This window comes from Saccoglossus kowalevskii, chromosome 17 (genome assembly GCF_978046115.1).
Source record: "Saccoglossus kowalevskii chromosome 17, keSacKowa6.1, whole genome shotgun sequence".
Taxonomy (NCBI): domain Eukaryota; kingdom Metazoa; phylum Hemichordata; class Enteropneusta; family Harrimaniidae; genus Saccoglossus; species Saccoglossus kowalevskii.
The window spans coordinates 3,120,174-3,144,414 of NC_140657.1; the positions used below are offsets into that span (position 1 = coordinate 3,120,174).

A 24,241-nucleotide genomic window follows, 5' to 3' on the forward strand; every position below is an offset into this window, starting at 1 on the left:
AATATGAAACAAGAAAGGTAATTAAGTTAAAGGCTCGAAAAGTAGTTTGAGACGCTAGAAAGTTTAACTGAAAATTCACGAATGTTGCCCAAGCAAGTCGGAAAAGTTGATATGGGAGACAGGAAAGCTGAGCAAATAGTTCACATGGCAGTTTGAAATGAAAAAAAAATCCGCTGCAAAGCAAAAAAAATGTGTATATGAAAGTTTATACTAGTGATGAGCCTCTGTAAGATCTCGTCTGATATTGCAATTGACAACTGTGATTACAGTGCTTGTGAAGTTCTAACTTTATATTTAATAAATACACGGTGACTGGGGGAAGGGGGGGGGGGCTGAATAAGAAGACCCGAATCACCTGACGTATTTGGACTGTATTATCTACTATTATTGGTTCATTCATCCATAATAATCCATTTAAAGTCTATTCTGAGTTTCTTTATGTCACAGTGACAACTCATCACGTGATAAACACGTTTGGTTGTCAATGGTAACAATAAATTGATTTAGAATCTAATGTTATTTTAATCCCATCCGATAACATCTGCTGCTCATATCGCCTCATTTTCTGTTTTGAAAACATACACCAACATATTCATGTAGTTGCAGTCATAACCATGTCCTCCGTTTTTAAACTTAACTAATTTGTTCGCAGTAGGCATCCTTCTGAGGTTAATGGCATGAGCATCAATATCACACAAACTCCTGGAAAGCAATCATATTTCAATTATTTCAGTTGCGACCCTACATGAAGAAGTTATTACGAGGATACCTCAAAGTATGCACTCACAGCTGCGAATTGGTCGACACTCTCGCTACACTGTCTTCGTGCATACTTTGCGGTATCTTCGTAACAACCTCATAGTAACTCATGATGTTGCTTGGTCAATGAAATATGGTAACAAAATTATATAGAGTTTTATATTGCACATGTCCAAAGGTATTACACTCCATGCTAAACATGTTCAATTTTCCAAAAAATGTCACTATCTGGCGATTATTTTATTTCAAGATTTTAAAGACGAAATGTGTCTGTATTGTCGCATATGAAAACTATGATAAATTGTGACAACATGCACATTGTTTGGCAGTTCCTCCTAAAAATAACAGTGAATTGAAATTATCCACAAACTGTTTTATTTTATGTACAGATTGTGACATGACATATTGTCACTGTCATATACACTCAAATATGCGTACATGTAACAAACACATGAGTAGCATTTCTCCTAATCATCTGGTGATGGTGGTAATAATTATGTATACATTTAGAGTCAGAATATTTTACATAGCGAAATCTACAAACAAGTTATGATTCAGTTGTCACCAGTCTGAGATACCCCTGAAAGTATATAAAAATATTCCCTTGGCTATATGAATAATCACAGTGGTGATTGCTGCCAAAATTGTATTAAACTCTGCGGGCGCACTCCATTTTGCATGATTGCGCAAGAGAACGTAGTGAGCTCGCGGTAACACGATACATCCCACAATGCAACTTTACGAGGTATACAGTTCAGTTCTCACACTGGTAGACGGTTAGAGCACGGTTACTAAAATCGAATAAAAATGAAAAGAATGTGGTTCGTTTCCTAACCGTCTTTTTAGTAACGGCAGAGTCAGAGCGGAGACCACGAGATATTAGCGACGGTTAGAGTTGGGTCGAGACATGCCGGTTCAGTGCGGCTCGGCAATCTGCGTTGATGTACAATTAGGCCTTGGAACGTGCAACACTGGGTGTGTGTTATATTATAAATGATGAAAACAACATGCAGTGACTTGTGTAATTATTGTTGGGCAGTTAAAATATCACCTATGTGATTACCAAACGGTACTCTCGAAGCCAAACAACTACCCCAAATTCAAAAAAAATGCAAATGCAAACAAAAAAATGCAAAAGCAAAAAGTAGTTCTCGAACTACTTTATTCATTTGCATTTTTTGTTTGTTTATTTAAGAAGTTAAAACATGTTTGAAAACCGTTAAAATCACTCACAAACAACAGGTAAACTTTGCCCCAAACCAAGTCAGCCTAAAGTTTCAAAAAATACATATAAAAGTATTGTTATCAAAACTTGTTGACACTACTGTATTGTTATCTGACCAATATTTTTGTACATCGTAATATTAATAATCTATGTTTGTTTTGATGCTATACTTATTATATTGTAATGAAACCTTTATTTTACTACACCACTGTGTCCATTTTAACCAGACGTTGTTTACATAAAACAGTGTCATATTCGTGTATGAACATGTAATAGAGACGTTAGTAATGATGTAAAAGTCAAAGGTTTTGCGTTTATAGTTCACTGGCAGGCAACCACATCTTAGCTTAGAGTCGTCACAGAACATGATTGTTTTACATAATGTTTTCTGCCGCTTTCAACAGGCCCCTATCGCGCGTCTACAACTAGCTATGTCGCTGTATTGTGGTTGTACTGCGGGGGTGTGTTTGAGTCACCTTTCATAACGTCAAAATGGCGGTGACTGGCTAAATGACATAGTTCGGTTATTTTTTTATTACTGGGCATTATCTTACATGATCAACCATTATAAAATTGATTAATATTTTAGTGTTACTCTTAATCTGAGCTAAGGAGGCTCAACGTCGACGATTTGCTCCTTAACTAAAATGCGGCATATGGGTTCTATACCCTTCAAAATTAAAGGAACTCGTTAGGCAATGAATGTAACAGTGTAAGGCCTGCTTATTGCAATTGAGAGGGCCACCCACAGAACTCACACTGGTCAGAGGGTTCTCTCATTGTTAGAATGGGGCGGACAAGACAATAGTACTGGAAATGAAATACACATACACCAAAATATCGAGTTAAAGCTCTTGGCTTTAATACATGTCAAAATAATTACAAGAACAAAGCACACAATAATACAATTAATAAATTCACTAAAATAGAGGATTGCTTAGGGAAGTGTGCATTGGTGATAACTCACAGTTCCAGGATGTATAATGGATTGCAGTCTATGACAATGATATATCAGTATTTTAAGGTGTTTTGAATAAATTACGCCAGCCTAATCGTCATAAAGTGGCAGTGTATGCTAAATAGTAAAGATAATTACGTTGTTATTAGGACGACATGGTTTCCAATAAAGTTTTATACAACATGATCAGTTCATATATTGTTTTTGAAATAAATTACAAAGATGAAATGAGTTTATTCACATTCTGATGCTTACATGTAAAGAAGAATATGGCAGTATTCAACGAAAATGCACATAGAAAGCAGTTAAACAACATTTTGATATAGCTGTAACGAAATTGTTGTGATGCGATGTGAAATATAATAATACATAACTATAAAATGTTGAAAGACATGAAGTTATAATATATATAATATAGTTATATATATATATATATATATATATATATATATATATATATATATATATATATATATATATATATATATATATATATATATATATATATATATTAATGTAGAGTTGCTGGCAAAGCTAAAAAATACTGTATACAAACACTTGTGTATCTATTTTGGGTTTGGTCATTCATTTGTTGTGTATAAATAAATTTGTTGTCCAATAACTATGGCTGGAATATTGTATTGATGAGGAAATGGATTTAACTATTGTTTGCTATTATGGCTTTCCTAATTTTCATAAACAATATTCAACCTTGGTGACAGTGCATAACACCCAAAACTGATGCAAAAGTGTTTGCATTAAATTACAGCTAAAGTTGCAGTTTTGTAGCACATTTATCAATGAACAGTGTAGAAGACACATTGAGCTACAAGTGAGTCTTCACCACACAATATAAGCAATACACGAATACAAAACATGTTTAAATTCTCGCTTCAGCAAACTGGAAAAAAAGCTAAACAATCTTGAGCTAAACTTGGACAATTCTAGACACCATTTCCACACACTATTAAAGATATTCTATATTCCGCTCATCTCAAGAATTTTACATTAATGAATTGCCCAACACTACTTTCACTTGTATGACTTAAAACATTTGTTGTATGTGTTAAAATCTGTTGGCAGCTTCATGAGTTGGTGGCAGTATTTGATTGGCAGGTTAAACATCTATCTGTGAATAGAAAAACAAATACTTATTCAACACTCAATAATTTGGAGCTGCTAAGTAAATATGTATACTATTCTAAGCATATTTATACTCATAATTCAGGTGGGGTCAATACTGTAGTATATCATTACATTATATTATAATATAATATAATATAATATAATATACAAGTGTCATCTTAAGGGACAATGCATTGCACAAATGTCGGTGTGAACACGAGTACAATTTACCAAATGTATAATACAATGTTTTAATGTATCTACCTGAATGGATGTTGTTGCTTCCTTTAGTGTCTTATTGTTTGCACTAATGAGGCTATCAAGAAAGTCTTTCCTTTGCTGATCTGGGTTAGGTTGTTCAGTTTCCTTGAAACGGTAGAGAAGAAATATGGCAGAATTTAGGAATATGTGGAAATACAATATAATACAATTCACAGTGCACTGGTAAGCTTAGAAACAATTACCATCTAGCTTACCGCTGTACTTTAAAAAAATTATAAAATATAACCAGTCACTATCACACCCTGCAAACTGTATTTGAATCTAGCGTCTTCAGATGTTCTGCCATGGAAACTAAGTTTCAAAGTGTTATATTTTTTTCGAGAAGTAGTTAATTGTGCATGATCAAAACAAATACCTAGTATTAGGTTGAGACTATCTTTTTAGAAGCAATACAGATGCAAATCGAGTCTAAACCTGAAATAAGTAAGTATTGTTTGCTTTACTATTGCCAACTTATTTTACATTTTAGCTTGTACATTTTAACCAGTGGAAAATAATCGATTATTTCTATTGCTGATTTGAAGTTGTATTTAGTGTTTATCATCTCTTAGAACAATGCATTGCGAGTTTTAAACTCAATACAGAATATCAGGCATAGAATACAATGTTATAATGAGTTTCTACCTGAATGCATGTTCCTACATCTTGGTGTGTCGTACTGCGTCTACTATTGAACAAGTCCCTTCTTTGCTGCTCAAAGTCAGCTTGTTTCGTTTCCTTGAAATAGAGGGAACAAATATGGCATATTTTTAGAAATATGTTAAATCAATAAGAGAAATTATTTGATTGCACAGTTCAATTATGACATCAGCTACAAACCTGAATCGATATTCTAAGCATTTTCCCCACGCTGGATAAATCTACTGCAGTCTGAATTAAAATAAAAATAAAAAAAAAAAAAATGCCACAAGACAAGGTCACAATACACTACAGGGCATGGTACAATGATGAGTTCGAGAAAACGACTCAGCTTACATTTGTATTTAGTAACGATCCACTTTAGCAAAATATAATACACAAACAAAACTGACTTGCACAAGCAATGAACTAACCCTGTAAACTATATTTAAATTTACATTCAGATATATCGATAATGTGTTTAGGACGTGTATCACAAGTGACGATTGCTATGTGGCATAATGTTTTAACTTCTTAACAGCTCACTTTGATAAGTTTTGACTTATTCCATTGAACACCTCATGTTCGATTAGTAGGTGTGACAGACTGTAAATGAATATGGGATATACTGTATCGGTGTTTCAACTTATTCATATTCAAGCCACAAAAACAGAGAAAGATTTCGTCACTACATATTAGGTTATGTATAAGTGTGCACAGTTATAAAACACGTTTTATCAAATGAAAATAGTGGATGACTTTACTAATTGTTAGCCATTTTCGTTAATAACAGTCATAATATGCCAAGTGTATATATATATATATATATATATATATATATATATATATATATATATATATATATATATATATATATACACTAAACACAGTGATTCCTCAATTCATTCATGCTTATAATATTTAATATAATACGCAGTCGTTAACAAAATCTTGCTTACCTGGGAATTTACAGATGTAAAATGTTCTTATTTTGTCTAGTTTTGCAAACAAAATGTACAAAGAATAGTAAGACAACCAACCAAAATGGCGCCAAAATGTACCAAGAGCACTGAACTCACGCGAGACATGTGCAATAAATCCAGCTCGAGTGCATGAATTGTACTCCCTATGTTACAAGTTAGCACAAATTCAGATTAAAATTCACAACGTAAGTGTGTTGGTTCAGGTTATATCAGACAACATGATATCCCAAGTGAGATGGTTTTCTTTATGGTTAACCATGGTTTCCTTTACAACACGTTCCACGATCTGAAATGATAAGTTTGAAACTTTGTTAAGCATGTACAGTTAGTTAGTCAATCAAAAACGACTGGCAATCGGTAGTGACACTCCCTATTGTAACGAAGCCAAGACAAATTGAAATGCTGTTCATTATTGCTCTCCAACAGATTTGTTGATTAACATTGGATAAAAACGATGAAAAATTAATCTTTTTCTGACCAATCTGTTACCATGATTTCCGACGTGATATAAAAACTATCCTGCGAAGAGTGGGCATTATAACGAGAACGACGAAGTAGCAATCTACAAATAATCCTTACGAGAAAAGGTTTTTCTCATGCGAACTATGAGAAGTTTACGGACTGTACCTTGGCCGAACAGGACTGTAGACAGGACTTATACAGTTGTTGCGTATTGATCTAAGTTATCCGCCCAAGCTATTATTTCATAAACGACTCACCAATAAATTCTCAGGAACCCCGGGCGACGAGTGGAACAAAGGGGTCAATGGACGAGGTGTTCTGGAACACGTCCAAGTATTATGTCCTACTCATGCTCACACCACGTGGTCTTACTTATATCTTAGTTCTAGTTTATGATACATAGACTCTTAGTTATAACTCTTAGTTATATATGTATATTGGTATAATGCAGATGATTTTTATCACAGAAAATGAAACGTGGTTATACAGAAGGATGACAGCTGAGAACACTGAGAACTAATAAATAGTATTATCAAAAGCTCGGTTTATGTATAATTATCTATGATTTACACCAAATGAAATTGGTATATGAGGACATTTTGAACCGTATGAATAGACATTCTATTATATAGGAAAAAATAGCTAAATCACACGCCCGTAGATCTATTATTAGAATCAAGTGATTTCTAATTGATTAACACAAATTCTACTCATACGGCTTTGCAATATAATCTTGCCCCAAATATTGCCATTATTGATAGAATCTCACTTATTGCGTATTTATATGTTCGTAATGTGTCTGTAATAAATAATATTGGCAATTACTTAGAAATGGTCTATAAAATAATATTTAACCACAAGTAGCTAAATCAGCTGCCATAACGAAAGAAATACAAAGTTGTCTCATAGTTCTAAGTGTTTTGCACATATTATAGAAAAAAATGATTAAACTTCACGCGTGTGCAGTTATTTTATCAGAGTTTAAAACGAGTCGGAAAAAAACAAAAACACAAATATATAAAATAATCTCCAGGATTCTACTATAAAATGTTTTACAATGAAAATTAATGGCAAACGGATGTATTCTCATATATCATATACTACTAGTATGTTAACTTGGAAAGCAACATTATTTTTTTGAAATTGTTTTTTTTTTAAATAATGCCAGCTCTCAGACATATTTACTCTGTTTTACTTGTAAATTACGAAAAAGATAACCAGACGTATTAACGTATTAAATAAATGCTAACTTTGACATGCGTTTTTGTTTTATTAGTATGACACAGAACAGAAGTAAAATATATGCAAATTGAACCGCAGACATTTGTCATTTGTCAAAATAAACAGCATTTACCGAGTTTGACTCCATTTAAAAAAAAACAAGTATTTATTAAAGTATGCAAATTAGCTAATTCATATGCATATTTTTAAATATTTCTCAAAACCAGTAAACATGTACAGTTTCAATTCATTTATGTAAACTGCTATGAACATGCTAAAACCAATTAATTATGCAAATCAGCTAATTAACATGCGCGGATCGATTCAGTCAAGTAATCATTGATTCAAACCAACTGAATAGAAACAAAGCTTGAAGAACGTAGTAAGTGCAATACAACTTCTAATCACCAAGCAAAGAAAGCTTAGAAAGAACTCCCATTTGCTGAGAGTATTGGAGACACATTACAAATAATTCGAAATTACTTGTACTTGATTGAGATAGTGATGGCAAAGCTGAAAACTAATAATGCAAATCAGAAAATTAATAAGAACAGATTTGAATGTAAAACTAATGAGGTATGCGCAATGTAACAGACCATCTATGTACCAAGTTTTATTGAAATGTGATTGGAACCAAAAAAAATTATGAATTATTATGCTAATTAGGGAATTAATATAAACAGATTTTAACCCAAAACTAATCAGGTTTGTACATTGTCCTAGAGCATCTTTGTACTAAGTTTCATTGAAATAATTAGTACTTTAGATATCAGTGTGATAGCTCAAAAGTGGTTAATTATGCAAATTAGGTAATTAATAAGCACAATTATTTACCCTGCAACTAATCAGGTCTCTGGATAGTCCTAAAGGATCTATATACCAAGTTTCATTAAAATGTAATGCTTACTACTTGAAACATCAAAAGCTGAAAATTAATTAATGATGCAAATTAGGTGATTAATTTGCACTGATATTACCCTAAAAACTATCAGGTCTGTGCAGTGTCCTATGACATCTATGTACCAAGTTTCATTAAAATGTGATGATTAGTACTTGAGATATCAGTGGAAAAACAAAAATTGACTAATCATTATGCAAATTAGGTAATTAGTAATTAGGTAATTTTTACCAAAAACTGATCAACACCTAGCATTAGTTTAGAGCATCTATGTACCAAGTTTCATCAAAATCCAATGAGCGGTTGTTTAGATATCAGTGGAACAGTTATAAAACAGCTAAAAATTAGCTAATTATCATGTAAATTAGGTAATTAATATGTACGGATTTTTTACCAAAAACTAATTAAATCTGCGCACAAGTTCAGAGCATCTATATACCAAGTTTCATCAAAATCCAATGAGTGGTTCTTTAGATATCAGTGGAACAGCTAAAATCAGCTAATTATCATGCAAATTAGGTAATTAATATGCATGTTTTTTTACCAAAACCTAATCAAATCTGCGCATTGGCCCAGAGCATCTATGCACCAAGTTTCATTGAAAACTGATGTACGGTTCTTGAGATATCAATGGAACAGACGGACACACATACACACACACACATACAGACACACTAACTGCAAAGCCTCACTCCCATTTTGTGCTTCGCACATGGGAGTCAAAAATACTTGAGCAAAATGCTCATATACTTGCAATGTTAGAAGAAAAATAATTTCTCGTCGGAAAAAAAAAGTGAAACATATCATGCAACTGTATATATAAAGTATATTTAAGTCAACAAGTTTTCGGTGTCATCTGTTTTTTTTTGTATATTTGTATGTGCTAAGCAAACTTTTACTGTGAATTTTCAACATCTATCAATGCCATGGAAAATGGTCTTATTGGCCAAACAGCTCATTAGGTTTAAATAAAGTGTTATTATTATTGTTTCTGAAATGTACATGCTGAATTCAGATATTTCACAAATGTTTATTCGCATCTACATTTTTATTAGCTAATGTATATGTACAGATTAGTTCCAAATTAGGATTAGACATTCAACTAATTCTACGCTTTGGGGTACCAATTTTCTAATAGTTTGAGATGCAGTGAAATTGATTATGCATATTACATCATTTACATGGATGGCGTTTCATGTTATAATTGCTGTGTAACAAGTTTAATTTCAAACCGTTCAGTGATGGGGGATAATATTATAACTATATTTGACACAGACAAACATGCAGACTTGCATGGGTCCCAACAATGATGTCCAATTATTGTCAAAGTGATGGATGAACTTATGTAATGTATGTCTTCATAAGTACTTATTTTACAACGGATCATGTCATTCCAGTTTTGTATATGTGACTAACAATAAAAACAAACGTTAAGGAGAAAAAATGCGTTTAATTTCATATGACAGTAAAAGTCGGACAGCCTTAGAATTAGTAAAAATATCCTCTCACAAAAAACATATATCAATATTATACAGCTGTGTTGATATGATATTATATATTCATTTTGAAGAATAATTATTTACAAAAAAAAAGTAGTTGTACATATTGAATTCCAACAACAGTACAATATGGTAATTGTGGAGTCCTTATGACACAACCTGTATCTCATTACAAATCATTGCGTGATATATCTGTCAAAAGCATGTAAACGTAAAACTTTAGTTAACAGTCAATGGAATTGTTCAATTCATTTCTGTATGTATTGTATTTCTTCCTCTCGAGCTGCAACCACAGATGGTGGATCTAAAGAATTAAATCCTCTGCAAAAAAAGGAAATTTTAAGAAACATGGTTTATTATATAGTCATTTAGTTATATTCAGTGACACATATATTATGTTTGTATTGCATGGAATTCAACATTGTTAGCTGCATTATAAATATAAACACAATCTAGCATAAATTTAACTACACATGAATAGACATATAGATCCACTATATAAAATGCCTGCAAATTTTTACTGTACAAATAATTTATTTGCATTTTTTTTTGCAACAGGCACTTTATATTGATAAACATCAAATGTTTATACCTCTGATCCGAGTGATCCACCGTCAATAAGAATAACAACCAATGAGTCAGACATCAGTAAACGCAATATTACTTGCTGTTAATACACCTACAGAGAGAGAAAATGAATACAGACAGAATAGATGAACAAACATACGTTACATGTACAGCAATCTGAGGTTAGTAGAATTCCACAAAACATAAATTGAGTCAGTCATGTGGCTATATACCAACCAACACAGACTAGTTTCTTTAAATTGTGGTGCTATCTGAGCGCAAACATTATGATTATCATTACCCATAATATAATTAGATATTATAATGATTTGAAGGTTACATTGCTGTTAAGTATTAATATTGGGTACATAAGTTGCCAATGTGCATTACTTTTGTTACTAGTAGTAGATTAATCAGTAAATATACTAGCTGAGGCATAAAAATAATAAATTTTCAGCTGATATAAAGCACAGTTTAAAACAAGACACGGATATATCTTAAATAATTTAACCAATCATTTTGATATCTATGGTATGATATATATTTAATTATTACGTTTTCCCCCCAAAGGTCTAAATTTTACTAATCATTATGTGACATATACGGCATATTTTAAATAATTAATATTTTCCAAAAAGTGGACAGTTATCCAATCATTACGATATATATAGTACCGTATTACCCCGGGCACGCGCCCAGGGGCCTGAACGTACAAAATCGGGAAAAATTGGGGGTGGGCGCTTACCCGAGGACCACCCCAAAAAAGATTTTAAAAAGTTGTTTTTGTGATCGTATGATAAGGTCAAATAAAGGAATGCTTTCGTACACTTTGTACACGTACTTATTTCTTGATTTATGCGAGGTTTCAATAAACGTGAGCACTCGGTCAAGATCTGTGGGAACACTAAGACACATGGTCGAATTTCAGGAATAAAACTTGTTTTATGTCAGCGAATGAAGTTGTATTACTCACTGAAATTGACTACAAACTATGGTAAATATTGTAATCAATGCACGGTTACATTTTTAGTAACCGTGATCAGTGCAAGTCGAAACGGCCGGGAAAAAACTACCGCTTGTAATCCAAGAAGGCGATGACCTCATTAGCATAATTTTGTTCACGCACGTATTGATACATCGCATCGTAAAAACACAAACAAAGCGGCCCTTTTCAGGGCCACCACACACTCCAAAAAGAGAACTACCGTAACAAACACACTATTTAAATAAATCAGACGCGTTCGTTTTTGACAAATACACCTTTGTTGTTGACCTAATTCTTGGCTAAAAATTACCCTGGGCGTTTAACCGAGGATGTCCCCAACATGTAACTTATGTGAAAACAGGGGGGTGGGCGCTTGCCCAGGGAGGGGCGCATGCCCGGGGTAATACGGTATAACATACCTTAAATATTTACCTTTCCCCCAAAGGTTCATATTAACAGTAAGTTACAACCAGGTGCATGCAAGACACAACAAATAGAGGACAAATATCTGCACTGAAGTTCCTGGCACATACAGCTCAGCACTAACGACAATGTAGGATGATCCATTGTAAAGTTGTTCAGCTGTGGTGAGTAACCAAGCTCTCATTTCCTCAGTAATTTACCCCATCTTCTGAACAATTGATGCCGAAACCTAGGACTCTACTTGGTTACTTTAATTTAAATTGTTAAAATGTCTATGTCACATCTTAAACCGATGAGATCCAGATACACCACTTTATTGAATAAGGACAATTCTTAGGCAAAACCACTGTTGAAACAACACACCAATGATGATCAATTGGAGAAAAGTAATTGGAAAGTAAATGTTTTATCCACAAAGCTGAAGACATACAAAGATAAATGTGATTCAGCCTGTGAAAGACTATCTGTAGCAGTTAAGGAAAGTCAATTCCAGGCAGATATCGCTAGTTTTTTAAGCAGAGTCTGCAAAGGCAATTGACATTGTTTCTGATGTTAAAGACTGTATTGCTAACTTGACTGCTCCTGAGAGAAAGCTTAAAGAAAGAAAATGTACTCTGCAGCCTGGTTAGACACACAGATCGAAAAGTTGATAGAACTCCAAAGAAAAACTCAAGTCAAAACTCAACAACTGCTAGAGGCTTAAGCAGGCACCTTGTCAAGAAAAGTCAGAACATGTTAAACTCTCAAAGTTAGAAATAACATCATTTTATGGTGAGACTCTGAAATGAAAAGAATTCAAAACTATCTATTGAACATTTCCACTCAAATTATCTCAAAAGTAGGGAAAAGATACTATATCTGGTATAGCTATTTCCAATGAAAATTATGAGATACAATTACTTAATGTAATATTTGACAATGTCCAAACAGTTGTTAATGTGCACTATGTGGCATTGATGGACCAACCTACTAGAACAAACCTCACAGGGAAGTTATGTTACACATGTATGATTTAGAAGATCTGAGTCAAGATATATCACAGGACATATTCGTCTCCATAATAACATCTAAATTACCAACAGAGGTCCTTACCCAACTTGAGATGCAAAACATAAATGGTCAGTCAGAAAGCTTAGGGAGTTACTTGAGAATTAGAGTCACAGCTTGTGAGTCTGCTGAAGGTCAAGCTTCTTCAACTCCAATTACTAAGACAATATCCACACCCACCTAGTACAAAGATGGTAACTTCAGCAGAGATACTGGTTGTAGGTTCACACATTTCCTCCAATAATTCTGCGGTTAAACCAAAGAAAGTGTGTTGTTACTGCAATCTTGATCCTTGGAGTGATGAATGTCCACATTACCCATCCATTGGAAAAAAAACGAAAAATGAAAGGTAGCTTTTTCATATGTCTAAAAAAGGTCATTTGTAAAATGACTGTCTAGTGAAAATACCATGCTATCATTGTAATAGAAAGGGAAATCATCACAGAAGCTTCTGCCCCAAGAAATTCCCCAAAACCAGCAGGTCCTGCTACTCAAGCTAATGTTCTGATGACTTTAGGTGAATATGTATTGATGCAAACTTCATCCATCTTAATTCATAAGCTAGACTTTGATAACCAACGTAGTTATATTAATGATTGGCACAAGTACTTAATTTGAAAACTAATTCAGTTGACAACATCCCATGACAACATCACATTTGGATCAGATAGACCTATAATAATCCAGTCGCCAAGTTCAACTTTAGAGATATTATTGGCAACTTTCTTACTGTGATGTGATACCTAAGATTGAGTTACTAATTGAATTTGCTTTTATGACAGAAGATAGAAATTAATTCAGGCCTTTATCTTCATGGATCCAGATTAGGTTAGAATTCAACTGAAAATTGGTGGAATGATCCGATTTGGTTGACAGCTTCAGAGGACATGTGGCCCACATGAAACTATCCTTAACTATCAAAGGCCAACAACTTAGACAATATTGACTCAAGAGAAGAAGGCATCCAAATACTCTATGAAGTGGGACTGATTTCTAGTGAGCAGATGACAATTTCTAGCCCATTCAGTCTTAATGAGAGAACATTTTCAACATAAAATGCTGAGGCTCACTGCATGGGTATTACAATTCACTAAGAAACTTAAGGTGAAAAGCGAACTTAGAGACCTTTAACGCAAGGTGAATTGGATGACGCAAAACTTTTGTTGGAGCGTCACATTCAACAAACTCACTTCTGGGATGTTCTACAAGCCATCAGGGAACAAAAGAAGAACAACTTAAAGCCACAATTGGGTCTGCAACTTGACAAAGATGGACGTTTGCAGAATTCTGAACAGTCTGAAGGTGCTGGATTTCTAAAAGGCCTTTATTACACATACTTAGTGATATCACACTACCATCAGAGATTACTTTATTCTGGTGTATTGCAAACCTTATCCAGGATACATGTATGTCATGAATATTGGATATTGTGTGCTCAAGCAGAAGTCAGAAAGGCTCTTCACAGTATATCACAGACATAAAGGTGGACAGGTCCATTTAAGATGCCATCAATACCTCCACTACCTAGGAAGAGAGTCTCTATATGAGAGCCTACTCTACACTCTGTACTCACCTGGTAATCCCATGCCATGCTATCAGAGCCTACTCCACAGCCTGTACTCTCCTGGTAATACCATGCCATGCTATCAGGGCCTACTCCACACCCTGTACTCCCCTGGTAATCCCATGCCATGTAATCAAAATCTAATCTTCATCCTGTACTCACCTGGTAATACCATGCCATGCTATCAGGGCCTACTCCACACCCTGTAGGATCAGCACATTCTACAAATTCCATGTCAACATCAAAACATTTCAGGGAACCTTTAGTGCCATTGTAATGCAGACCTATATAACAGACGAATACATTAAACAGACAATTTTTAGATATAATGAAAACCTGCAAAGACTTAAATTCCATCACATTTGACCACTGTATAGCTATATTCTGACTTGGCCACAATATGCTATACAGCAGACATGTTCATAAAATTCATGTAGTTATCAGATTGTTTGATTTATTAACAAGTTGAGTGTCAATCATACGTTTGTGCATTTGAAATGAAGTCAACGATTTTACTGCTGACTATAATAGAATCCCACTTAGCTGAATGTTGTCAATATATTTACTTTAATATAATTATTGTAAGCTGAAAAATATAACAAATTTCAAACTGGTTGGGGTTATATGTAGATGGCAGAGTATCCCACATAAAAGACACTTAAGATCTGCAACTTATACCTGCTGCCTGGACAAGTCCTACAAGTGGGTCAGAACTATTCATTATGTAACTGCAAGCAACCTGAAATAAATTAAAATACATGTTAATAGTATAGCCTTACCATTATATAACATAGGTACATTTACACTTATAGACAAAAGGTAGATGTCTCCTCATTATTCTTATTGCCTTTTCTCATTGGTTGAGGCCATGGTATTAAAATGTCATCAAAGGATATATGAAATATCTGAGACTAGCTAAAACACCAATCAGTGACCATAGTCATCAAATCACATGATCCAAGATATCAAACAATGAGTTTTTCTTTTTACTTATTTTTCACTTATTATTCTTACCATTGTCTATAAATAGGAATTCTTACCTTGACTGGGTAGGCTGGAACAGGAACCAAAAAAGTAGTGGGATATGGGTAATCAAACATAGCTAGATTTGTGAGTGAGTTGCGTATCCATCCATTCACATGGTTCAATCTGTTCTTTGTCATTGGTTTACACAGACGCAGTATCTTGGTCAGTTTCTGTAAACCTGCCAAACACAAAGATTTAATAGAGTATATTAAAGATGAATTTAGTGGTCTTAAACCAATCGGATTAAAATAAAATCCTAGTTTGCGCTTTTTTAAAATGTTTTTTTTTTGTATGTGTTTAATTCCTTCTTTCATATATATTATTTGACTTTAGTTGAATTTATATGCTGGTAGATTTTTTAGGTTGGTAATTGCAAAGTAACAATAATACAATATCCACCAGTATATAAATAATAAATTAAAACAAAATAAATTAATTGAAAGACGAGAATTAAATGCATATAATTGAAAAAAAAATCAGATTTTTTAATCCTAATTAGCATAACATGTTTTATATACGATGGTGCTATCTTGAGATCATTAAATACAAAACTTGATTTAGCTCAAAAGTTTAGATAAGTTAGATTTCCAAAGTCAGTTGTTTTTAGAACACACCTTAAGCCAAATTTGTAACAGAAATGCATGATGGAGTTTATGGTAGTGAGAAGTGAGTTGAAATATTGGTGCAGTTTTCACCTGGTTTTTGGTACTCTTATAATGCCTGGAAATGTCTGGATTTCATACATTTAGCAATTTATTGCGCAAAACCTACTCTAGCTATCTACATTGAGAGCATTTCTTTCACCATGGCAATTAAATTTAATAAATGGTGATTAAATAAATATTTAGTTTGCCATTTAACGACTTAAAGAAAATCATACTGGCAACAAAACTTTCTGTAATATTAAAGTGTAACTGAATTGGGACAATTGACTTTTTTTGTGTGCAAAATTTATTTATAAAAACATTATGAAAAAAAATCAAGTGAAAAATGTACATAAATTAAGTAAACGATCAATAATAATGTTCTGGATAAGGACACGCCCACGTTCAGTTTCTTGGTCGACTCAGAGCGAGGCTCCAACGAGAGTACCTAATTAGCATACAAGGGTACTTTGTGACGTCACGGGGGGAACTTGTCATCGTCTCACAATGGCCGCTATACGTATGCAGTGCTCGGAAAGCGACACGGAATCTATGTTATCGTCTGACGAGAGTTATGAAATCGAAGAGTATGATGACAATGAGAGATGTCACGATTTTGTTTTAGAGTGCCAGGGACAAATTGGCCCATACAGGTTTGAACCTGCAAGAAAAGTACGCGATGTTGGTGATCGTGTACCTTCCCAAAATGACCGTGACACAGAGTTTGAACATCGTGACCGGCTTGGTTTCCAGTTTCTGTCTTTTGTTCATCCAAATTCTAAACACATATCAGTGTGCAATTTTCAGTTTCTTGATCTTCTGAAGAAATCATGTAAAGACACAAAGTACGTGAACGGTGAATGCGTCCAGTGCTTACATTTTCCAATCGCCATTTTGTGTTTTGTTGTTGTTGTTCCACGATCGATCTAGTTATTTCGACTCTGGCATAATAACATGAATACATTCTAAACTTTTCAAGCAAATTAATATTCATATTCTACATGGAAAATATTATTCTTCTGGTTATTTACACAGTTATTCCCGAAACCCAAATAATTCATAACGAATCCAGATGGTGGATCAACAAATGATTCGGGCGTAAAATGGACACTGCAAATAACGGTATATGGAGAAGGTCCATCCCAATGTTTCCTGGTGTTCTTGACGGCTTTGGTCCACTGATGTCATAAATTCGAATCTTTTGGGAACCCATAAAGACTTACGCGATCGCCGTGTGTGTTACTACACCCGCCAACAACACAGCGTTTCCCCATGAAAACGATCGTGGTAACTCGTTGTATATGATGGTAACTCGTAAGAATTCTCGATCGTGGTAACTCGTTGTATATGTTTACGAAACGCGTGCGTATGGAAAATGATAAACAATCCTGTCTGCTAGCTAGCTCATGCTTTATGCTCCCGTTGGTGGCGCCATTTCGGTTACATTCGTAATGCCGAAAAAACTCGAAGGTGATGGGAGAGGGGGGCGTGGCGCGATTTCGGAATATCATTGACTGTTTACCCAATTTATATACCCTTTTCACTTGATTTTTTTTCATAATGTTGTTTATAAATAAATTTTGCACACAAAAAAAGTCAATTGTCCCAATTCAGTTACACTTTAAAGAGACTATAAAGCACTTCTACCCACAATTCAACACATTTTGTTATCTGCCATATTTCATATTTTACAACATATGTGTTTGTTTAAACACACAAGACTATAACATAATTCATATGCTGACATCACTAAAGTTGAATATCAGTGTGATGCAAATGGTATATTATGATTTATTCAACACCATGTGACCATCTTTCAGCCAATCAGCATGACGGTTTTGAATATGAGAGATGAAAACAAGTCAGTATACCGGAAGGACCAGAGTTAACTAGATCTTCAATTCTTTGGAATCCTTGTTTTACACCAGATGGACACTGCTTATTGGCAAGAGAAAAATCCTGGAAAATAAAACGGATAAGATAACTAAATACTGCTCAGTTTATATTAGTGTGATTCACCTTCTAACAGAACAAATTTTAGTTGTGACTAATGTCGTACAAATTTGGAAACATACATACATGTTAGACAACACTGTCTTGTATTTTATAATTCATGCATTAAGAATTTCTGACAACAAATATTTATTAACATGCTTGGAACGCACCACACATAAATAGGTTTAATTTTATTCACTTACATGAAAGTGATGCAAGACATATAGCTGCATTGTGACATTGATCAGTCCAATGCTGCCATTTCAACAAACATGAAAATAAACCCATAAATGACCTTTTCACATGTCAATGTTTTTAGTTTAAGAACAAACATGAAAGCAAAAACACAAAGATAGGTGAGAGATGTTCCAATGCAATGAACTTTGTGGGTCTTAGCCAAGTGTCTCTCACAAGTTTTTTGCTCATTTTTTGCTCAGAAAAAAAAAAACTTTTTTCCACAGTCAAATTACACATCTTGTTTTGTTATGTGCATAAGCATTGTTTTCATTTCATGTTAATATGTGTCAATTGCCCAAATACTACCCAATGCCTACTTTGTCTATTTCCCGGAAGACGATAGGAAAAAAAAAACGGTTAAGTACATGTTGTCGAAGCTTACGTAACCGCTGACTAAATATGAGTAATAATATAATGTAATCTGGAAAGTCAGTCATCAACAGTCTTTTAACCAGCCAACTGTCTACAAATCATTGCACACAAACACTTCACATTTTAGACAGGAACAAATCTTCATTTGACAGGAAAAATTTCTAGAAATCTATCAAATTTTAATTAAAAAATACCTGTAAATTACAAAATAACCATGAATAATAATAAAAAATGATTATCAGTCTGTGGTTACAGACTGGGAAATGATATCATTGATTTTAGATAAGTACATCCTAATTTCTTGCTATAACCTTCATCATCAATGACTGTTCTCCTTATACTCTATATGGCTATTCATTTGCTGTAAAAATCTTATGGTTAACAAAAAAAGCTCTCCTCATTGCTAGAAACAGACACCCATGTAATTATTGCCTACTCACCTTTGTAACATCTTGGAAGAAGAAGTCTCTAGAAGACTGGTTGGATACAAGGTAGATAGGTGCACTGGAAGCAATGGCACCATTAACAAGATTAGGATATTTAAATCTCATATATGCACTTAACATGCCACCATAACTGTAGGGTTGAATATAAAACATTGTCTCATTGAGAAGATTGAGCCTTTCATAATGAATTGGTATTTATTGCATGCAGTATATATTCAGAGACCTTAGAACAAGATCTCTTTATAACTAGTATAACTGATTGTAACTCATATTTCTAAAACACTCTAAATAAATAAATAAATAAAACAAATAAACAAACAAATAAACAAACAAACAAACAAGCACACAAACAAACAAACAAATAAATAAATAAATAAATAAATAAATAAATAAATAAATAAATAAATAAATAAATAAATAAATAAATAAATAAATAAATAAATAAATAAGTATTCAAGTTGGCTATGTGATAAAAAAGGTTATCCTTGGGGGTCATATGGGTATTTTCCCCGTCTGGCTACCATCACAGTGAAAACAAAGTCTGAAAACTCACAGAAAACAGTACTTTGGAACAGTTGTTGAGACTCATGCACAACATAAATTCTGTTGCCCAGGATTACTTCAAAGTTGAGTTTGTGCCATTTCCTTGACGTTTGTCTTTTTCGCCGGCTGTTCGACTGGCATTGCACAGCAGTTTGCGCAGAGCCCATAGAAATACATGGTACAGTGGTGCCCGTCTTAGCAACATAGAACATTCTGTGAGGTAGCTCCACCCGAGGATACTTTAGGTGTCACAGACGACATTTCAGATATCTTCAGTTCGTGGGTAAAACAAACACATGAAACTATAATATTTTTAATAAACTATTATATACCTGCCTCCAAATGCAATAACCGGACACTTTGCTGCATTTAATTTAATTTTTAGATAATGTATCAGCACAGCGTAGTCAGCCATGGCTTGTTCAATAGATAAGAATCCAATGTTACCCAATATAAAGGATGAGTCTCCAAACGGCAAAGATTTACCATAGTATCTCTAGAAAACACATATACATAAAATGTTATTCCTATTATGTTCCAATTGTACATTGACTGTTATATTTCAACACCATATTAAACACTGACTTATATGTCAACATCATATTAAACACTGACTTGTATGCCAACACCATATTAAACACTGACTTATATTTCAACACCATATTAAACAGTGACTTATATGTAACCCCCATATTAAACACTGACTTATATTTTAAGACCATATTAAACACTGACTTATATGTCAACACCATATTAAACACTGACTTATATTTCAACACCATATTAAACACTGACTTGTATTTCAACACCATATTAAACACTGACTTATATGTCAACACCATATTAAACACTGACTTATATGTCAACACCATATTAAACACTGACTTATATGTCAACACCATATTAAACACTGACTTATATTTCAACACCATATTAAACACTGACTTATATTTCAACACCATATTAAACACTGACTTGTATTTCAACACCATATTAAACACTGACTTATATGTCAACACCATATTAAACACTGACTTATATTTCAACATCATATTAAACACTGACTTGTATTTCAACACCATATTAAACACTGACTTATATGTCAACACCATATTAAACACTGACTTATATGTCAACACCATATTAAACACTGACTTATATTTCAACACCATATTAAACACTGACTTGTATTTCAACACCATATTAAACACTGACTTATATGTCAACACCATATTAAATACTGATTTGCTGTGTATGTTACAATTATATATCAATTCATTGCTTACATGTTCTGCAAAGATCAGTAATGCCTTGAACTGTGGTGCGATATCAAACATAAGCCCGGTGTTGTCAGCAAATGCTGTGATTGGTCCTTCATTTCCAGTGTAGAAAAATATGGGTCCGACTCCAGGTGACCAGTATGTATCTGTAATATCATAAATTAAAGACATTTGAACTCTTAAGTTTTTTTTTGATAATAATGTCTATTCAAAAGTAATATAATGACAAACATAATGAAGTTATGAAGACATTTGCAACTCCACATTCACTTGCACGATGTGTCAGAAGGCTACATTATAAGCCATGTACAGTGAATGACAACACAAGAGATCACCAGGTTTGATGTACAAAGTAGCCAGTAATGGTCATGCAACTGTTAACCAACAATGCAGTAAGTTGGGGGCGAGTGAGACAACTTTATTTATTGACATATGTGAATTTTGCTCTATCCTCATGGGTGAACATTCGTACATTTTCACTGCCTGGCAACCATCATGGTGAAAACAAAGGCCGAAAACTGTACTTTGGGATAGATGTTGAGAAGTTCTGAGCAGTATAACAAGATTACCCCTATATTTGCATATATACATTTGGTTGCTCAGGATTACTTCAAAGTTGACTTTGTGTTGTGTTAGTGTTGACTTTATCCTTTTTCACCAGCTCTTCAATCAGCATTCTACAGCATATCTTGCGCAGAGCCCATGGAAATACAGTAGTGCAAGCTTTAGCAACATTGAATATTCTGTGACGTATTCCGCCCTCAAGGATATGAACTTTTAAAGAATTGTGAAATGTAAAACTGCATAGTTTCAAAGAAAAAAACATTTAGAAACACTGTCAGTATAGTATTCGCACAACATGTAATTATATTCACAAAGCACATCCATTGCATGAGGGTTGCACATTTATAGTGTTCACATCCCCCAATGATAACGTACACAGATTTTTTTAAACAAGGGAACAGGGGCACAGCGCCCTCATGCCATGGCCATGGCCATGCCCCCCCCCCCACCCATGGGAGCAGATCCTCTGGCAACCATAAAATTCTGACTGACCAGGGATAACATGTGTTCACAGTCTTCAACTGTGACCTGTCTGATAGTAATTTTGGCCCCAAGGAAGCCATAGAAGGCTCCACTTTAACTTAGAATTATCAAAAACTCCACACCCTGGTAGGGAGAACACTATCTCCTCCACTTGGTGGCGACACTGAATTGTAGTGCTCCCTCTTGCAGTTTTTTCTAGAAAAACCCTTGCTGATCACATAGATAGATTGCCCATTCATTGCCCATTCATCATGCATGATCGCATATTTTTACCATCACAGTGGCGATCGATCTACAAAATAATTTTTTCTTTTTTTTTAAACGGTCTAATACAATAAATGGGCGATGTGATGAGTGTGTGTGTTGGGCAAAAGTGAGAGTGTGGAACAGTTAACTTAAAAACAACTATAGTGCATTATTGTATTGCACTTGTGATTGGAATAACTGCTGGCAATAAGATCAAGACGGGTAATTCTCCAGTCAGGCTTGAAAGTTTACTAAATAATATGTTCGGATGAAGTTGAATCTTATTCTCTATTGATTAATGGTGGAACGAAGAATGCAAGTATCACTGCATATCATTTATGACAGCAGAAATTCATTCTCTCGAATGCAGATCGTCTCATTTATGTGTGTGGTTTGTGAAGGTGTGTGGTAACTGAAGTACGCCCTCAATGTTGAAGCTCTCTGAAATAAACGTTGATGTTGAATTTAGACACAGTTCAACAATTGATTGACTTTGGTTTAGACAATGACACTGACATCCATTATATTACCAAGCGATGTTACTGTTTGATTTGCCTGAAATATTCCCGTGAAATATTGTCCGCATTTTACCAACAAATGGGTTTAAATTTCAACTTAATCTGATACAGTGTTAGTAGGTTTATGGAAATGTGCCGACAATAAGATGGTGATATCTCCTGCATTCAAGTGATCACATCTACACTACCCACACTAACAATTTCAACATCCTGTCTTGTTACAGCTTTAGTAGGGGGGCGGTGTCTCCAACACACGTGCCACTAAAAGTGCATCGATGATATCACTGTATATAATTCACAGTTGAAAAATAAAACTCACCGTTTATCAAATACCGTTGTTTAAAAGTCTGATTACGATTGATCGCATAGTTAAAGTGGTCAATATACTGGTCGTGATATCTTTCTTCGTAAATTGACTTGCTCGTGACGAGAGTTAACAACAAATTGACGGCGAAAATGTAAACACTGCTCAACACAGCCGCCATCTTGTATAGTGACTGAAAGTAGTGTAATATTATGCGTTATGTATTTCATTTGAGTTGTTAGTTGTTTATGTTTAATAAAATAAAATTATAAAAAAAATCTGAAATATGTCAACAATATCAACAAAAGCAAGGCCAGTCACTGTTTCACGTTTTTGTTTTATTTAATTAATACTGTCCGATCGGCCAAATCTTTGCAGTAATAAAAACAAACACTAGCATACAACGCAACGCTGGTGGCGTTCTGCATTAAACAGAACTTTGTTTACAACTATTGATATTTGTGAAAGGAACAGACTGAGTGATGCGAAGACGGCGACCGTGCCGCAAATTCCAATCAAGACGAAACAACCCGAGTAGTCCAGTGGGAATATACACATTGATTACATCGCAATGGAAACGAGACGAGAAGAGAGGTAGACTCCTGATTTTACGTGTAATTTATGCTGTTCAGATAAAATCTTGGTCGAACGCGTAACTCTTGTTAAGTGGCGGATTTAGAGAGGGCGCCCCTTTCTCACGGTCTTTATCACGTGATAAACACGTTTGGTTGTCAATGGTAACAATAAAATTGATTCGAATCTAATGTTATTTTAATCCCGTCTGACAACATCTGCTGCTCATATCGCCTCATTTTCTGTTTTGAAAACATACACCAACATATTCATGCAGTTGCAGTCATAACCATGTCCTCCGATTTTAAACTTAACTAATTTGTTCGCAGTAGGCATCCTTCTGAGGTTAATGGCATGAGCATCAATATTACACAAACTCCAGGAAAGCAATCAT

General features: G+C 34.2%; 1 protein-coding gene across 4 annotated transcripts; it reads right to left on the reverse strand.

Annotated features, from left to right (window-relative positions):
- Positions 1–9,961: 9,961 nt before the first annotated feature.
- Positions 9,962–23,414, reverse strand: LOC144353298 (dipeptidyl peptidase 2-like). 4 transcript variants are annotated; one of them, XM_085492081.1, is made up of 11 exons: positions 23,290–23,414; positions 21,166–21,305; positions 20,212–20,375; positions 19,331–19,466; positions 18,158–18,245; positions 15,657–15,820; positions 15,295–15,355; positions 14,779–14,900; positions 13,098–13,298; positions 10,623–10,709; positions 9,962–10,351 (listed from the first exon to the last, which is right to left on the reverse strand). In XM_085492081.1, the coding sequence occupies exons 2-9, from the start codon at positions 21,214–21,216 to the stop codon at positions 13,233–13,235; spliced, it is 852 nt and encodes a 283-aa protein (XP_085348207.1). In that variant the 5' UTR covers positions 21,217–21,305; positions 23,290–23,414; the 3' UTR covers positions 9,962–10,351; positions 10,623–10,709; positions 13,098–13,232. The 4 variants fall into 4 exon arrangements, with proteins under 4 accessions (XP_085348207.1, XP_085348205.1, XP_085348204.1 ...); XM_085492079.1 differs by lacking the exon at positions 23,290–23,414 and having other exon boundaries at positions 13,233–13,298; positions 21,166–21,482; XM_085492078.1 differs by lacking the exon at positions 23,290–23,414 and having other exon boundaries at positions 21,166–21,482.
- Between the last annotated feature and the right edge of the window lie 827 nt (positions 23,415–24,241).

Bases quoted from the DNA above. Each gene is read 5' to 3' on its own strand.
- LOC144353298 (XM_085492079.1), bottom strand. From the start codon at position 21,330: ATGTCTTTAATTTATGATATTACAGATACATACTGGTCACCTGGAGTC. The intron at 15,821-18,157 runs GTATACTGACTT...TGTGTTTGGCAG, and splicing joins AGTTAACTCTGGTCCTTCCG to GTTTACAGAAACTGACCAAG. The intron at 14,901-15,294 runs GTATAAGTTGCA...TCTGTTATATAG, and splicing joins AGGACTTGTCCAGGCAGCAG to GTCTGCATTACAATGGCACT.